Genomic DNA, 15,333 nt, shown 5'->3' with positions numbered 1-15,333 from the left:
CTCTAGTCTGCAGGCCCAGTAAATCCACTAGGACAAAGAGACCCATATATGGATAGGAATCAAGAAAACAGCACCATTCATCAAGTATGGGTTAATCTAACTAGACCTTCTCTAATGGATAATGTTGATATTAATGAAGGATCTTTGGCAAGAAAAGATCCCAGACATCCCTCAAAGAGTAGTTTATCATCAGGGAAGGGGGACAATTGACTTGGTCCCAACATCCTGGCTAGTCACTTGTGGGGAAAGCCTTAGGGATAATGGCTGAGCATGGCTAACTTTGAAAAGGCCACATCCAGAGGACCTCGGAGGCCCATGGAGGGGTCTGACCTTGCCGCAAAGACAAAGGTTCAGAGGTCCACACAAGACCAGTTTTCTAGGGTCATACCATCTGTCATAACAGCAGTAGCAGAAGGACGGAAACAGGACCCAAGAGCAAAGTGACCAGAGCCTGGAGTTCACGGTCTGCTGGAGGTCAAAGGGAGGTTTGACCCCTCCTGAGCTTAATAAGTCCCAATTTGGGGTGTGCTTAGGGCAATGATGAGGCCTCAGGGGGTGCGGCCACACTAGAGTTCTTCGTGATTTGTGCATATGCGGCCATCAGGGGTTCCCTGAGGAGGTAAAAATGATGGGGCAGTTACTGCGTGCCTGCTGGTGGAGGAGACCGCATTTACACGTGTAACATCACCAAACAGTAGGCAAAGGCACAGGTGCATTCCTGTCTGTTTCATTCATGCCCAAAATGCAAGCCAAAGGGGCAGAAGCAAAGGAAATGTGTAGGAAGGAGAGGGGAGGGAGAAAGGGGAGGCAGGAATCTTGGCTCCAAGCCATCTAGCCTGTTGACCTATCAGTTTAGAGATGAGGGGTCTCCTGTGCTGGTGGGTGGGTGAAGACTGGGGCGGCGTACCTTAGCTCGTCTTCGGTGCTCATAGGACACTGAACAATAACTAATGACCCATAAACAAAAGCTTCCATGCACAAGGGCGACTAATTATTTGCAGAAGCCTTCTGGTGGATTCTGTAAAGCCTCAGGTCCCCCAGATTTAATGGTCAGCTGAGCCCCTGTGTTCCCGCAGGTGGGTGGGAGGTGAACCATTCGGAGTGCTCGCAGCCAGGCGACCCTGTCAGCCACAAATGATCCCATCACGGTGAGCTTGGACAGACACCCCCACCTCGGCACCAGTTGGCGACCCTGGGGGTCAACCACAAATAATCCACCACAGTGAGCTCGGACAACCCCCCCACCTCGGCACCAGCTGTCCTGACTGCCGTGAGTGTAAGATTAGCAGATCAGCTGTGGTGGTATAGTTGTAGGGACGAGAGGGACACAATCCCATAAAAACTCATGTGGCACCTAACAACGCTCAGTAGATGTTTGCTCTCCTTCTTAAGATCTGGAAAGGAAACCTGAAATTCTGGAGGATCTAGGATCACAAGCCCCTCCACACACTGGCTTGTCTTGTTTGCACAGTCCCACTGGGGTCATCCGCATGAAATGCACACGTGAGCCAAGCCTGAGCAGCAACAGGTCAGCATCCCATGCTAATGAGTGGGCAGGTCTGATTACAAAGCCCCATCTCACCCCGCCCCACAGCTGGAGCAGGAAACCCCTGAAGGAAAGACGCATCGAATTCCCAGGCCCGAGGTCAGGAACATAGAGGAAGGACACCCCAGAGATCCTCTCGGAGAAGAATTAACGAGAGCAGACAAAGCCAGCCCTTCTTGTGGGAGAGCCCTTGCGACTTTCATCAACTTTCATCAGTCTTTCATCCCCCCGAGTTCCCCTGATGACCCCGAGACACAATCCCTGGGCCTCCAGGTCTTTGAGATGAGGTGGGGGATGGGGAACAGGGGAGCCATTGTTCTCTGATTAGAGCCTGGGTCTCTTCTGAGGAGCAAGTTGGGCCTCTTAATAGGGAGCCTCACCTGCTCCAAGCCATAGCATTAGGATGTCCCCCTCCCCCTCAGAGGCCTCCCACCTGCCAATCTGCACAAAAGGCCATCCTCTCCGTGTGAGAAGGGGGAGGCGATCACATGACTAAGGGTCTTCCCTTGGGGTATAAAGGACGCAGTCACCATCTTGCTCAAAGCTGAGCATCGTTCATCCTCCTGCTTCTGAGTGGACCTTCACGGTAGGCACCCCCTTTCTCCTGATGGGTAGGGAGCCAAAGAGGGCAGGAGGGAGGGCAGGAGGGAGAGAGAAAGGGAGGGACGGACCGAGGGACGAGGGAAGGAAGCTACCGATGGCAGAGGAGAGGGAGGGAGGGTGTGCTCCCGGACGCCTGCGACCTGGATGCTAACTCGTCCAGGATGGAGCTAGAAACCAAATGCACTCTGCCCTTATACGAATGAGGAGATGCGATGCCAGAGGGACATCACCTGCTCAATGTACCGGGGAAAAAATCCACTACATCACATCAGTGAGGGCTCTGCAATCCCGTGTGAGCCGCTGTCTCTCTCTAGGGCGCCTAGTGTGAAAATACGGTAATCATCAGTTATAGGACAGTCTGCCTGAGCTTAGTACACAGCAGGCACGGTGCCCCTTGAACCCTCATGACTCCATGTTGAAGAACCACCATCTGGGCATTTTGCTGCCCAGAAAAACGAGTTCCAAGCAGCTTTGGTACCTGGCTCAGGCACTTAGTATGTAAAAGCCAGAGCCTTCCCCCCATTCTCACCCGTGGCCTGTCCGCTAGAAAACCTTTGCTCTTAGATGCTTCCCACACTGCATCAGGATGCATGAGTTGTGCATCAGGAGACAGCTGGACGAGCCAGCACCCCAGATAGTGCCTGCAGACCAAGGCAAGGTGCAGGGAGCCCTCATTCCCACAAGGACAGTCAGGTTCACTCTCAGCCCCATAGGCCTCCTTGGGTAAAGTAAGAAGAGGTGGTCCTTCCTCTAGGTGGACACAGCTCCACACCCAAGGGCACGTGGCTTGGCCAATAGATGGCTGCTGGACTTCAGCAGGGGCCCGCTGCCTCCCACCTGGAGACCGTGGTGTGCATGTCCCGGATTCGGGTCTCCCTCGCCACTGTGCGGTGCTGATCCTGTGCTGTCACCTCTGGCTGTCACCCAGATCTCCCTCTCTTGTTTCTCAGCTAGGGACTGTCAACTGTAGCGTCACACCACACCTGGCCGGTGGCCAGCCACTCTGAGGTGCCTCCCGAGCAACCATTACCTAAAATCATGACAACTGTACAGTGAATGACATCTAGGCTGCTTGTTGGGGGTTTAACGCTCCGGGCGGCGGTTTCTGGCGGGTACCATACGTGGCTCGGAGACTTACGTTGAACCAGAGGCTCGGTTTGAACTCTGCGTTTGGGGCTGCCGTGGCCTTCCTGGACCTCTCCGAGTCTCCGTCCCCCACGCGGAGAGTGAGACGTGTGCCAGGAAGAGTCCTGGCGAGCCAGTCCAAGGCATAAGCTTGGTGACTCACCTGACAAAAAGAATGACTCCATAAATGTAAGGCAGAGTTTGAAGGAAGAATGTCCTGGAGTGTATAACTCAGTTTGCTTATCAGTGTGGTAAAATATATATACTACAAAATTTAGCATCTGGACGATTTTTCAGTGTGTGGTTCTGTAGCGTTACATGCGTTCATGTGTTGTCACCTTGATCATCATCCATCTCCGGAAGAACCTTCTCATCTTCCCAGCCGAACCTCTGTCCCCGTTCAGCAGGGACCCCGTCCAACCCCCTGCCCACCCCCCGGAGCTTGCTTTAAGAGAATACGTCAGAGCTGAGTCATGATTTCGTCTGTAATAAGGTCACTTTTGCTCATTTGTCTTCTAATAAATACACACTTAAAAATCCAATCAATATATTTGCAGTTCCCACGAGCGTCGCCCTCAGCCTGTCTTCTGGGCCCGTCAGGACAACCTGGGCGGCTGCCTCCCTGAAGGGAGTGTTGCAGGAGCAGAGGAACAGCAGCCACTGCACAAAACTGACCACCCTCCTTCATTTCATCAGACAGGGGCTTCCACTCAAATGGGGAACGGGGGCCTTTATTGCAACAGCTGCTGTTTCTGGAGCCTTTACTGTGGGCCGAACGCAGTGGCTGTAGTTATGAGTGTTTCTGAGCCACTTCTCCCCATCACGCACTGTCTCCAGTGCCCTGGGCGGAGGAGCTCGTTCGTCCCCACAGTGGCCTCAGAAGTGGTACTGTTCTCATAATGAGCTCTGGACATTTGGCAAGTGGGACACTTGAACCATAAATGGCCAGTCTCTGAGGCTCAGTGAACTCACCTGTTAAATGAGTTTGAGCATGGTGGTCCCAGCGCCTTCTCGGAGGTCAGGCATCCTAGCATCCTCCCCTGGTATGCTGGTGACAATAGCAAATCGGACTTAGTGAGTGTAGGGTAGTGACACGGGTCTGACTTCAGTGGGTGTGACCTGCTGGAATGCCTTCAGCCACTGGCCCACGGGGTTGCCACGGCAGCCACTCTGTACCTGGAAACGTCCCAGAGCTCGCCCTGCATTTTCAGTCTGGTTTCGTGGCCTTGGTCACAAGTCATTCAGATCCAAATCTCTGCAGAAGATTCAGAGAGCCCGTCCAGCCATTAACGTTAACTGCTTAGGAATTTATGTGGCTACCAAAAGTTAAAGCAGAGCAGCACACCCATCCGATGGTAGCAGAGTACAAGGAGATGACTGAGCCGAGCCCAAATCCCCGAGAACTCAAATTCTACCCTTGTTCAACAAACATTTGCTTTATGGCCACCAGATGCTGGGCTAGGCCCTTGGGAAGGTTCACACGGCAATGATTCTACAAGCTACAGATGTCTTCTCCTCTGGGACACCTTCCCCAATATCAATCCCTGCCCACAAGTTACGGTGGCCCACCATGACCCTGGGGACATCTGCTGGAGCACCAGAACACGCGGCAGCCTTTGCCTCTAGAAGAACAAACTGCAGAAAGTGCTCCTTCCTCCAGGTTGATGTAGCCCTGCAGAGGGCAAGCTTGGGAGTTGAGCACTGGTTGCATTTCAACCCATATGGGCCCCTCAGTGTAACGCCTTTGCACAGTGCACAACATATACAACCCTATTCAGCAGCCAGGTGTTCCAACCAGGGTAGTGTGATCATACTGTATTATCATTCACACTTCGTTCTAAAAACCTCCTTTACAGCAGAATATGCACAAGTCAACCACCCATATGACAGTCTTTATGGAGTTATATTCCTTGGGGAGCTAAGATTATTCTAAGGTCTCTCTGGTCTTTAGTGTTTTTCCTTCCCTATTAAATACATGGTTGGCCTGCTTGAGTGCATGAAGTGCCTTCCGAAGTTAAATATTTGCTGAGCTGCTCAGATCGCTGGGCAGTGACGATTGAAAGGTGGTAGGTCCTTGAACCCTGCCCCCTTGCCCCACACCCCGCCCTGGAAGAATTACCTCTTGAACGCTGGGACTGCAACCAAGTATTCAAACTGCTCCGAAACGTCAGGAAGGGAAGGAAGATGGAGCCCCGGCAGAAACACTGTTTGCTAGCAGGCGGCGCCACCATGCGGTCGCCAAATTTATTCCTAGGTCAAGTGATGGCAGGAAGGCTCCAAGTCAAACTGCTAAAGGTATGTATTCTGAACGCTGATGGCCCAGTGTATGGGGTTTTGTACAGTTCGGTCTACAGGCCAAACTATAGCACTGGTGCAACTGCCTCCCTTCCCCATTAGTCTGTGAACAACTCACAGATAAGGAGTATTTTCTCCCTCTCTTTGCATTCCCGGATCCTTGCAATGTGCCCGACATACAATAAATGACCACCGGGAAAATGAATAACAAAATGAGACCAGATCTGTGAACTCATGGGGTGCCTGGTTAAGTTTCCCCCTTACAAATGGATGGACTGAATCTCAGAGGAAGAATGTGATCTCCTGAATGTCGTTGGTTACCGCCGGTGAGCAGTAAAGCTGGGACAGAAACCCTTTCAGGGCTTTTTCCTGTTTCTGCACCACACGGCGGGACACAGAGCTCCTGGGGTTCTTATTTCCCGGATCTCTGAAAACATCCTCATCGTATTCCACTGACTTCTCTCCCAGGAGGCCAATCCAGTCGATGCCTTGGCTCCCAGCCTTTGCCCTCCCGCTATGTTTGTGCTTCTCCTCCTAAGTATGCTGACAGCCCTGCATGGTGGTGAGTAATGGCATTTTCTACGAAATTTCCGGCTTGGTCTATAATTAATATGAACAGTGGGGAGGATTGTCAAATGTCATCTGATTTGCTTATTACTACTTTTATCCCCTTGCCTAGGAGTGATGGAAATCAAACAGTAATGGTAAGCTACGGGTTTAGTTCAGCTGATGCTTCGAGCACCCTATCCAGGGCACGATGAGGTGGGGATCCAACGAGAGCTAAAGGCACTGAAGGCACCGCTGGGTGCCCAGTTGGCAGCCATCCCTCTCCCCGATCGTGCATCCCCTCTTCTCTTTGCCACTGTTCTGTGTTCGCTGGTTTCCTCGGAGTGAGGGTGTCAGCTTCTTGACATGCAGCAGCTCCCTTTCCCCTATGTTGGTGTGTCTGTTGGAGAGGCAAACACTTCTACCCCACATTGTAGGGTCCCCGCCCCACCAAAGCCTGAGGACACCTGAGCAAGCTCCTTGGCAGCCAGGGTAGTCATTTCAAGTTTGCATGGAGTTGTGTCTACAAATCTGAGACTTCTGGCTCCTTATTTTCTTTTTTGTGGGCACACTAGTGCCCACAAAAAAGTCTCAAACACCCCAACTCACTTCTTTCCTTCCTACAGCTGCTCAGGCTCCATTGTGACTGATACCACTCCTTTATCCAGACATTTTCTCTTTTCTTCCTCCTGTTTGGGTCAGCTCAGAACCAACACGCTGAGCCTCCCTCTCTGCGGTTCCCTTCTAAGCTCAATAGTGAGAGTGAGCCACAGTGAATCCACCAATACTGTTGACAGTGTATTGGGACGATGACCCAAGTTAGTGGATTTGCAGAGGTTTCCATGTTCCCCAGAATCTTGTGAGCAGAAATGACAGCACTTCTCAGAAGATGGCAAGTCTTTCCTTCAGGTCCCAGTGCTGCACCCAAACACCATTCCAGACCTTCCCCGCTGGACAGGTGGACAGCCACTTCCAGAAGGTGCTGGCTTTCTGTGGATTATTGAGTTTTTTCAAGGATGACTTTTTTCCCTTATTAAAACCATTTTGTCATGATGTAAGTTCTCAGGGATGATGCCACCGGCACTGATGTGCCAGGGCCCAATCAAATTCCTACTGTGGTCTTGACTCTCACCCCCCAAAGCCCATTCTTCTAATTTTTCAAACTTACTCTCTTTTATAACTGACCTTTTCCTCTTCCAAAACAATAAACTTCCTTTTGATCAAAATTACCCCTTCAACACCCACCAGACACCTTTTACGCATATCTGTAAGTGCTTTATTTCTCTATAAGATTAAGGCAATGGTCTCCTGTTATTATAAATGGTCACAAGCATTTATGCATCTGTCCTGGTAGGTTTTATTCTCAGACACAAGCAGCGAGAGTCCGAAAATTATAGCCAAGAAAGTTTAGGTGCAAACATACGCATGTCCATGTGGATTTAAATGTGCCATGCCTGCAACCCCAACTTCGCAGGTCTGAGTGTGTGACCCCCACAGAGACAACACTGCCCACCCAACAAATGCACCACGTCTCGAGCCAGGCACTGCAGGCAGAAAGGGCTACTTCTGGGGCAATGAGATTAGGAAGGGGGAAAGATCAGATGCTGTGCCAGCGAAGGCGGGGCATCCGTGCTCTCTGTTGGGTCTGAGGAGCCCTTGACAAGGACACCAGGGAGGAATCCATCGGAAGATTCCCTTGTATCCCAGGAAGAGGTCCACTGGGATTACCTGCTGAGACATTGGCTGAGAGCCAGTGCAAACCCTGTCTGGGGCTTCAGAGCCCCCCACCTACAGATCTGGGGCTCTGCTGGACACCTTTTTGCAGCTGTGCCCCAGGGCTATCTGACTCTTATTTCAAGGCAAGGTTTTGGGTGGACAATGTGGAGCATCTCTGTGCCCTACCAGGCCTCTCCCTGGGGTGTTTCTTTGTCCCTGTGGTAGGAGTGGGAGCGACCTCTATGTCTGCCTCCTCACACACAGCCAGGCTGCCGTCCTTCCTGTCTTCACTGAGAGCTGGCTCATGACTTCAGAAGGCAGGCATTGCCCCGTGGGATGGTGGTCGGTCCTGTGTGAGGACAGGGGAATCCCCTTCTCCCTCTCTCACATGCTTCCTTCATCGGAGAGCTCTGCACCAGCCCACATCACACAGCAAAATTTGTTCTCACTCCCCATCGTCCTCTGCATGTCGATCTTCCAGAATCTCTGGGAATAGGGGCTGGGTAAAGGTAGGTTTTGTGTATCTCTGGTTGCTCTTCTGGGTAGAACACTTCACACTATGAAATACCACTCATAACCACCAATAGATCTTACCTTTCCACAACCTCAAGAGGACAACTCCTGATTTCGCTTAAACTTTACAAGGCTGGGACTCTGGTTCTAGTGGGCCATCACTCATTGGCTGATAAATTGACCATTGATGGCATGGTTCAATCACTGTGTGCTCATTAAAGCTCTCATTAAAGAGCTGTCTACTGAAGTGTGCTTTCGTGTGTTAGTGGGCTGAGCCTCAATACGTTCCTAAAGTAGTGGGAGAAACGGTCACATAAATAGATCATTCCAACATGGGGGGCATAGATCATTCCAACATGGGGTCATAAGTGCACTGAGAGAAGGATGCCTGTGCGTTACGGAAGCCATGGAAGGTCTCCTTACCCCAGCCTGTGTTGGGGTTCCAGTAGAGCTTCTTGAACTTTGCATGGAATCCAAAAACATGTCAGTAACGCAAAAGGGAGCAGGTCCCCCAGGCTCAGGACATGGCACAAGCCAAGCCAGGTTGGCAAGAAGTAGTTTAGTGTCTGAAAAATGATAATCATCTTAGAAGCATGAGGTTCAAAGAGGGAAATGGTTTGGCAGAGCCAGGCAGGGCAAGGCAGGGCAAGTGAAGGGGAGCCTTAGGTGCTGGGGCAGAAGCAGCTAGATCTTCCTCCAAGGGCCTTGGCTTTACTGCAACAGCAGAATGTGCCCCACAGCACTGGGCACAGCACTGGGTTTGAGGAGCTGTCTGCAAAACTGAGCCTGGAACAGGACGAATGCTAGCTCCCTTCCCTAGCGCAGCACTCCTGCAAAGCCAGAACTCTCCCATCCCCACAGAATTCTCACCCACCCCCACTGCCACCCTCTGGAGCCAACTCAGTCCTCTGAGATCAGCCATTTCAAATCCAGAGCACTACTTTCATTGCTAATGAAATGTGTGGGTGTCAACACCCTGAAAGTACTATGGGTGGGGGTAAGGGACACACATCCTTCTTAGCTGCTTCCCAGTGAGCAGACCACCTCTACCTGCCAGGATGCCAAGGAGATACCAGGGAAGTAGTCACCAAGGACCAGGTGATATTTCACAGTTGCTGCTTAAGTGGATAGTGGATATTCTTAGCTGTTGGCTGATATGCTAATTAAATCGTTCCTGAGGCCAAATATGGAATGCACTGGTGCAATTACGGGGACTCTGTGATGGGCTTACTTGGAGCTGGAGGAAGTCCTGGGTCCCCCCAACTTCTGAGCATCAGCAGGGCACTTCCCTGTGCAGCCCAGGGCTCTTGGGCTGGAGGGACTGCCCAGTGGGACCATCCCTCCGTGTTTAATGGTGAGAAATCCAGACCACCAGAGAGGCTGCTCCTGGCCACAGCCACCGAGCACATCCAGCTGGGAGGGAGGCCGGTGCTGGGTGGACGTTGTCATGAGGAAGGACCGGGGTGCGGTGCCCAGAAGGGCGCTGCCTCCCCCTCCAACCTGGCCGAGGAGGGCCTAACAGCAGAGGTCCTGGGAGCTGCCTGGACCCAGGGCGAGCCCACAGGGTTTGTAGGTTGGAAGAGTGCTCTCCTGCAGACAAGCACTGCTGAAGTCATCTGTGTCCCTGAGATAAGTCCATGGTGATGAGGAAGAGGTGGGTGAGGAAGTGAGGTCTGGGCAGTGCAAACCACTTGGTAGTGTGGACAGGAAGGAGGCCGTGAGTGGAGGAAGTTGGTAGAATAGTCATAACAACGATGAATGGACTAGGGTAACATTCACGCGTTCACGGCACACTTGCCAAGGCTACTTAATCCACTCTTAGATGCTTCTTTGATCCATGATGTCAGATTTTTTTAAAGATGTTATTTATTTATTTGAGAGAGTGATTGAGAGAGAGAGAGAGAGCGCGGGCGCACATGAGCAGGGGGAGGGGCAGAGGGAGAGGGAGAAGCTGACTCCCTAGTGAGCAGGGAGCTCTACCAAGGTCTGGATCCCTGGACCCTGGGACCAAGACCTGAGCAGAAGGCAGAGGCTCAGCCCACCGAGCCATGCAGGCGCCCCCATGTGGTCACATGTTGCAGGCTCAGGTTCATCTACCATCGCACCATTGCTCCAGCCCCTCCTGATTCCTGCAGACCCCCTGCTTCCCACTGAGCATTCAAGACCCCTGGCAACACAGTCCAGTCCAGTGACCAAGTCTGGGAAAAGGTCAAGTCCCACTGGCCCCCTGTCTGAATATCTCACTCAATTCAAAACTTGCATCCTCTCCCCATGCCTCCACTGTGGAAAAATGCAGGGTAGGGGGTTGTGTCTCAGCACTTGTGGACCCCTAATAAAATTGATCATTTTGCACGCTGATAGTGTGAGAAATGTGGAAGTGTGAGAAAGTCCTGTCCTCGAGGATCAGCTCCCGGGGGGCGGGCGGCCTCTCCTTGCCCGCACCATTCTTTCAAGACATTCCAATCAAACATGTGATCTAAATTAAATTGGTGTGCTTCCTATGCAACAACAGCTTCAAGAGGAGTCCCCAAACTTTTCCATCCTCCACCAGAAGGCTACTCTTAAGGCCAACCCATTTGAAATACTGAGGCCACCTTATTTTCATCAGAGACCCAGCCCACAACAGGTCCTAGAAATACATATATAGAAGTGAATTGCCCTGCATGCCCTCGCCTCCTGACTGCCCCAAGTGGCAGAGCTCCTGCTAACCCTTCTCTCCTCCTTGATCACAGGGGCCCACCCTTTGGACACCCCACACCTTCCAGGGGAGCTGCCTCCGGGACTCTCAAAAAATATCAGTAAGGATTCTTTGAACGTTTCTCAGGCGACCTCATGGGGTAGAAACTTGTCTAGGACCCTGGCAGGGAGAACGACCCCTTCTAAATACAGCACTCACTGCTGGGGCTCTTGTAGGCAAAGGCATTCAAATAAAACTCCAAAGCCTCCCCTCTCCACTGTCCCCCCCCCCCCCCCCCCGTGTCTACCCATCCCTGCTCTGTCCTCTGAGACAAAGTATTACAACTTCCATCAAAACACGAAGGTCAGCTGAAAGGGGCACAGGGGATGGAAGTAAATGGGCTGGTTGTGAGGGTTAGATGGTCACAGTATTTCAGCTTCAGATTGAGCTGTGAGCCTCCTAGAAGGCAAGATGAAAAGAGAAAGACAATAAACTCCTGGCCTCTACTGATAAGAAAGGAGGAGCCATAATTGTTCTTTTGGGAAGGGGAGGTTTTCCTGGTGATAGACTGTAGAGATTTCTCAGGTGGGTTCCTAGCTGGGTACTGCTAAAGACCATGATGCATAGTGAACCCGCGGGTCGTGTTAGCCCTGAATTTAGGGTTCATTTCCCACCTTGCAGAGAGGCAGGCTGAGTCAACCAAGTGCTTTGTGCATGAACTCATGCAAGCAAAGTGATCAGTCTCACCCAGACTCAAATGACCCTCTGACTTCTCTCAAAATGCCATCGGCCCCATGGGAAGTGTAACGCCCAGGCCAAAGAGAACTTCTAGTAGATGTTAAGATTCACAGGTCACACTTGGCACTTGGAAGGATCAAGGCCAGGAAACCCCGGGTGCCATCAGGCCATGCCCGTCATTCCTTTTCAACAAGAGTGGCCGTGGGGGTGATCCACAGATCTCCCTGCCCCCAGATAGCAGCTCCGGGATAAGGGAATGGGGCTCCCATGCGGCAGCCACAGGACACTCCCTGGCCTAGAAGCTTGTCTCTATTGGAACTGGTATATCTAGTAACAGTTTCATAGGCATGACTTCTGGGATGCCCAGAAAAGACATGCTTCATTTGCAAGAGTTTTCACACTAAGGGAGCCCCAGACAATGACTTCCCGCCAGGTGTTTATAGTTCGCCCATGGTCCCTGACAAGGCCAGAGACACCTTACCTTCCGGGGTCCTTTGTAGCACTGAGCAATGTTGCCTGGTAACACAGTTCCCGGCTCATCTTCTCGGGTCTCCATGGTAACCTGTGTTACTAGAAAGTTAGTCCAAGGTCCAATCTATCCTTAGAGAAAGGATACTCTTCACAGGGGTGGGGCAGAGCAAGGAATCAGGGCAGGGGGGTAGGGGAGAAACCACAGCTCTCTGATTTGTTTTCTCTACCTTCCACTTAGATATCACATCCTTCCCTGGGGTGTTTAAAAATGTGGAAAGTGTGGCTGCCATTTTTGGTAAGTTAAATACGCAAGTGCTTCTATCCACCCGGTGTCAGGGCATGGGGTGAGCGTGGGAAATCTAAGCAAACTACTGGGGTCTTGGGCTCCCCTGTTCCCACCACCCCAGCAAACTCTGAGCTGTGGGATCCAGGTCCGACGAGAGGAGTGGTGTCTTTTATTGCAGGGTGAGTCACCCACCTGCCACGCACCTTCATAGTCCTGACTTCTTTGGTCCCGACCACACCACAAACTGACTGGGAAGGGAAAGATAACCCTGTTGCACAGCAGAGGTCATAAGGGGGTAGCTCCCCTCTGTGCCCAGACCTTCCAGACCCTCTTAGTCCCTTCCACCAAAGTTGTTGGATTTTTTTCTGCCCAACTACTACATATACATGATAAAATATACATACATAAAGCCTAAGAATGCCAAAGAGTGTCAAGTATTCCATTTCTCAATTATGTATCGATCATGTGGCCAGCGATTGCCAGGCACCATGGTGGGTCCCATCATTGCTTTCCAGAAGTGACCCCCAAGTAAGACTGTCACAGGATTGACAGGAGCAAGGGGTGCCGAGCTGTTACTGGATTAGACGGTGCTGGCCAGAGGCCACTAAATGCAGGTGCCCCATACGTTTTTGAATGAAAATGCATATTTATATAAACACACATACACACGCACACACAAACACACACCTTAGAGTGACTTTTTCCTTCAGTACAGAATAAGTTCTTCATTTTTCTGATTAAGCTATGTGGAAATAAAACACAGGAAAGGAAGTTTGAATGGAATAGGAGAAACTAGAACAGTCTGCGTGAAACAGTCTTTGCAAACCAATCCTTGACCTCTCCAGGTTCCCTGACATGTGACCCCGGGCATTAGAATCAAAGCTGTGGGGTCACCCCGTTAGCACTTAACAGTCCTCTAACAGTCCTCCACTCAGAAAGGCCTAGAAGGGGAAGGGTGAGCAGGCAGCTTAAAATAAAAAAAAAACAAAAAGCAAACAGGAAATCATTCTCTTGCCAGTTTTCTTTGCAAGAGCATTCTTCTTGTTTAGGGCAAATCATTACCACTGGTTGATACTTCCGGCAGATCACTGACCTTCAGTTTCCTTATCTGTGAAATAGAAGTGACCAAAGAGCACCTGCCTTGCAGGATAACATGAAGTTTAGGGGGTAGTGGACAAGTGAATGTTTTCTAAAACGTGACTCATTAACAATCTTAACCATTGTGCTATTTTAAGCACATATCTCAGTTTCTGCCACACAGTAGGGATTCCAAATTACTAATGTCTGTATCCCTTCTCTGCCTGCAGGGGGTTCTAGTTCCCCAGTGCTGGGACTGTATCGTTCCGGATCCATTCCGCAGACCCATAGGGACTTAAATAACAGACATTTAATTATCTCACAGAAGCTGAAAGCACCAGGATTGGTGCAGTAATTCAATGCAGGTATCAGGGACCCAGGCGGCTCATTCTTTCCTCACTGCTATAGCTAAGCCTGCTGGCTTTTCAATGTTAGACTCGGGGCCTCGGGGTAGCAAAGTGGCTGCTGCGGTCCCAGCCAGTGTATCCTTACCCACATTTAAGGAAGGAGAAAGGGGTAGCTCAGAAGGATCTCTTTACATGCCATTATTCTTTATTATGAAAGAAATAATCCCCAAAAGCCTCTAACAGACTTCCCCTTAAGTTGACACAGATCTGGGTCACATGCTCAGTAACAGGCCACTCACTGTCATGGAAGCTGGGATTCGTGTGACCAGCTGAGAATGAGCATGTGTCAAACACCCACAGGGACTTAGGGCGGAGGCTCCCCTCCCCTGAGTCCCTTTCAGCTTTGTGGAGAAGGGGAGGATGATTAAATGACTGTTTGTTAGGGGGACAGCCAACAGGGGCCACAGCTTATAAACCTGCCTCCCTTCAATTGTCCAGAATGGCTGTGAGTACACAGTAGGGGTTTAGTAGGTTGCTGAGGTGTGGGAAGTCCCAGACAAAGGGGCTCCTTCCTCGAGCCTGGTTCCCAGTCCCCAACGGCTTCTCCCCACAGACTGCCTGGGCTCCCACTTCACCTGGCTGCAGGCTGTCTTCACCAACTTCCCTGCGCTGCTCCAGTTCGTGAGTGGTCTGAAGTGCGTGGCTGGTCTCTGCCCCCGGGACTTCGAGGACTATGGCTGTGTCTGCAGGTTTGAGATGGAGGGGCTGCCCGTGGATGAGACTGACAGGTGAGCCACACCCACAGGTGAGCTGTCAGAGGCCCGGCTGGGACCTGGGCAGAGCATAGGTGTGGAAAGCTTTCAGGAGTCTTGATTCTCCTTACCTGCAGGGTGACTGGTGGTCTCAGCTTCAAAGTGCAATGTACTTTGTGATCTTCTCACGTCCTGGATGTGTCTGATATGCAGAATGTCTGTGTAGGGTTTCTCCAGGTTGAGGTCTCCAGGGTGAGAACCACCTGGATGTTTGCTAAAAATGCAGATTCCAGGGATGCAAAAGTAGCATCCAAGTGACTAAGCCCAAGTGGCTTAGTCAGTTAAGCATCTGCCTTTGACTCAGGTCATGATCCCAGGGTCCTGAGATTAAATCCCGCATGGGGGTTGGGGGGGGGGGGTCCTTGCTCAGCAGGGAGCCTGCTTCTCCCTCTGCCTGTGGTTCTCCTGCTGCACTCTCTCTTTGTCTCACTCTCCCTTTCTCTCTGGCAAATAAATAAACAAAATCTTTAAAATGCAGATTCTGTGAAGTGTGTAAACCTGGTGATTCACAGACCTGTACCCCTGGGGATAAAAATATATGTTTATAAAAAATAAAAAATTAAAAAAAAAAAAATATCAGC

The 15,333-nt window shown here is 51.1% G+C and overlaps 1 protein-coding gene across 2 annotated transcripts in view; it reads left to right on the top strand.

Annotated features, from left to right (window-relative positions):
• The first annotated feature begins 2,101 nt into the window (after positions 1-2,101).
• Positions 2,102-15,333, top strand: part of OC90 (otoconin 90) — a 35,756-nt gene continuing 22,524 nt past the window's right edge. Inside the window, exons 1-5 of one of the 2 annotated variants that reach the window (XM_004743572.3) lie at positions 2,102-2,132; positions 6,038-6,131; positions 11,077-11,142; positions 12,469-12,525; positions 14,554-14,728. In XM_004743572.3, the coding sequence (XP_004743629.1) occupies positions 6,086-6,131; positions 11,077-11,142; positions 12,469-12,525; positions 14,554-14,728 (344 nt within the window). In that variant the 5' untranslated portion in view covers positions 2,102-2,132; positions 6,038-6,085. Of the gene's footprint in view, positions 2,133-5,317; positions 5,570-6,037; positions 6,132-11,076; positions 11,143-12,468; positions 12,526-14,553; positions 14,729-15,333 lie in introns of those variants that run through there. The other variant, XM_013051770.2, reaches the window with a different exon arrangement.

This window comes from Mustela putorius, unplaced genomic scaffold (genome assembly GCF_011764305.1).
Source record: "Mustela putorius furo isolate JIRA1106 unplaced genomic scaffold, ASM1176430v1.1 tig00000228_pilon_pilon_pilon, whole genome shotgun sequence".
Lineage (NCBI taxonomy): Eukaryota > Metazoa > Chordata > Mammalia > Carnivora > Mustelidae > Mustela > Mustela putorius.
Note: the sequence above shows the minus strand (reverse complement) of the source record. Positions and strands in the feature narration are given on the sequence as shown.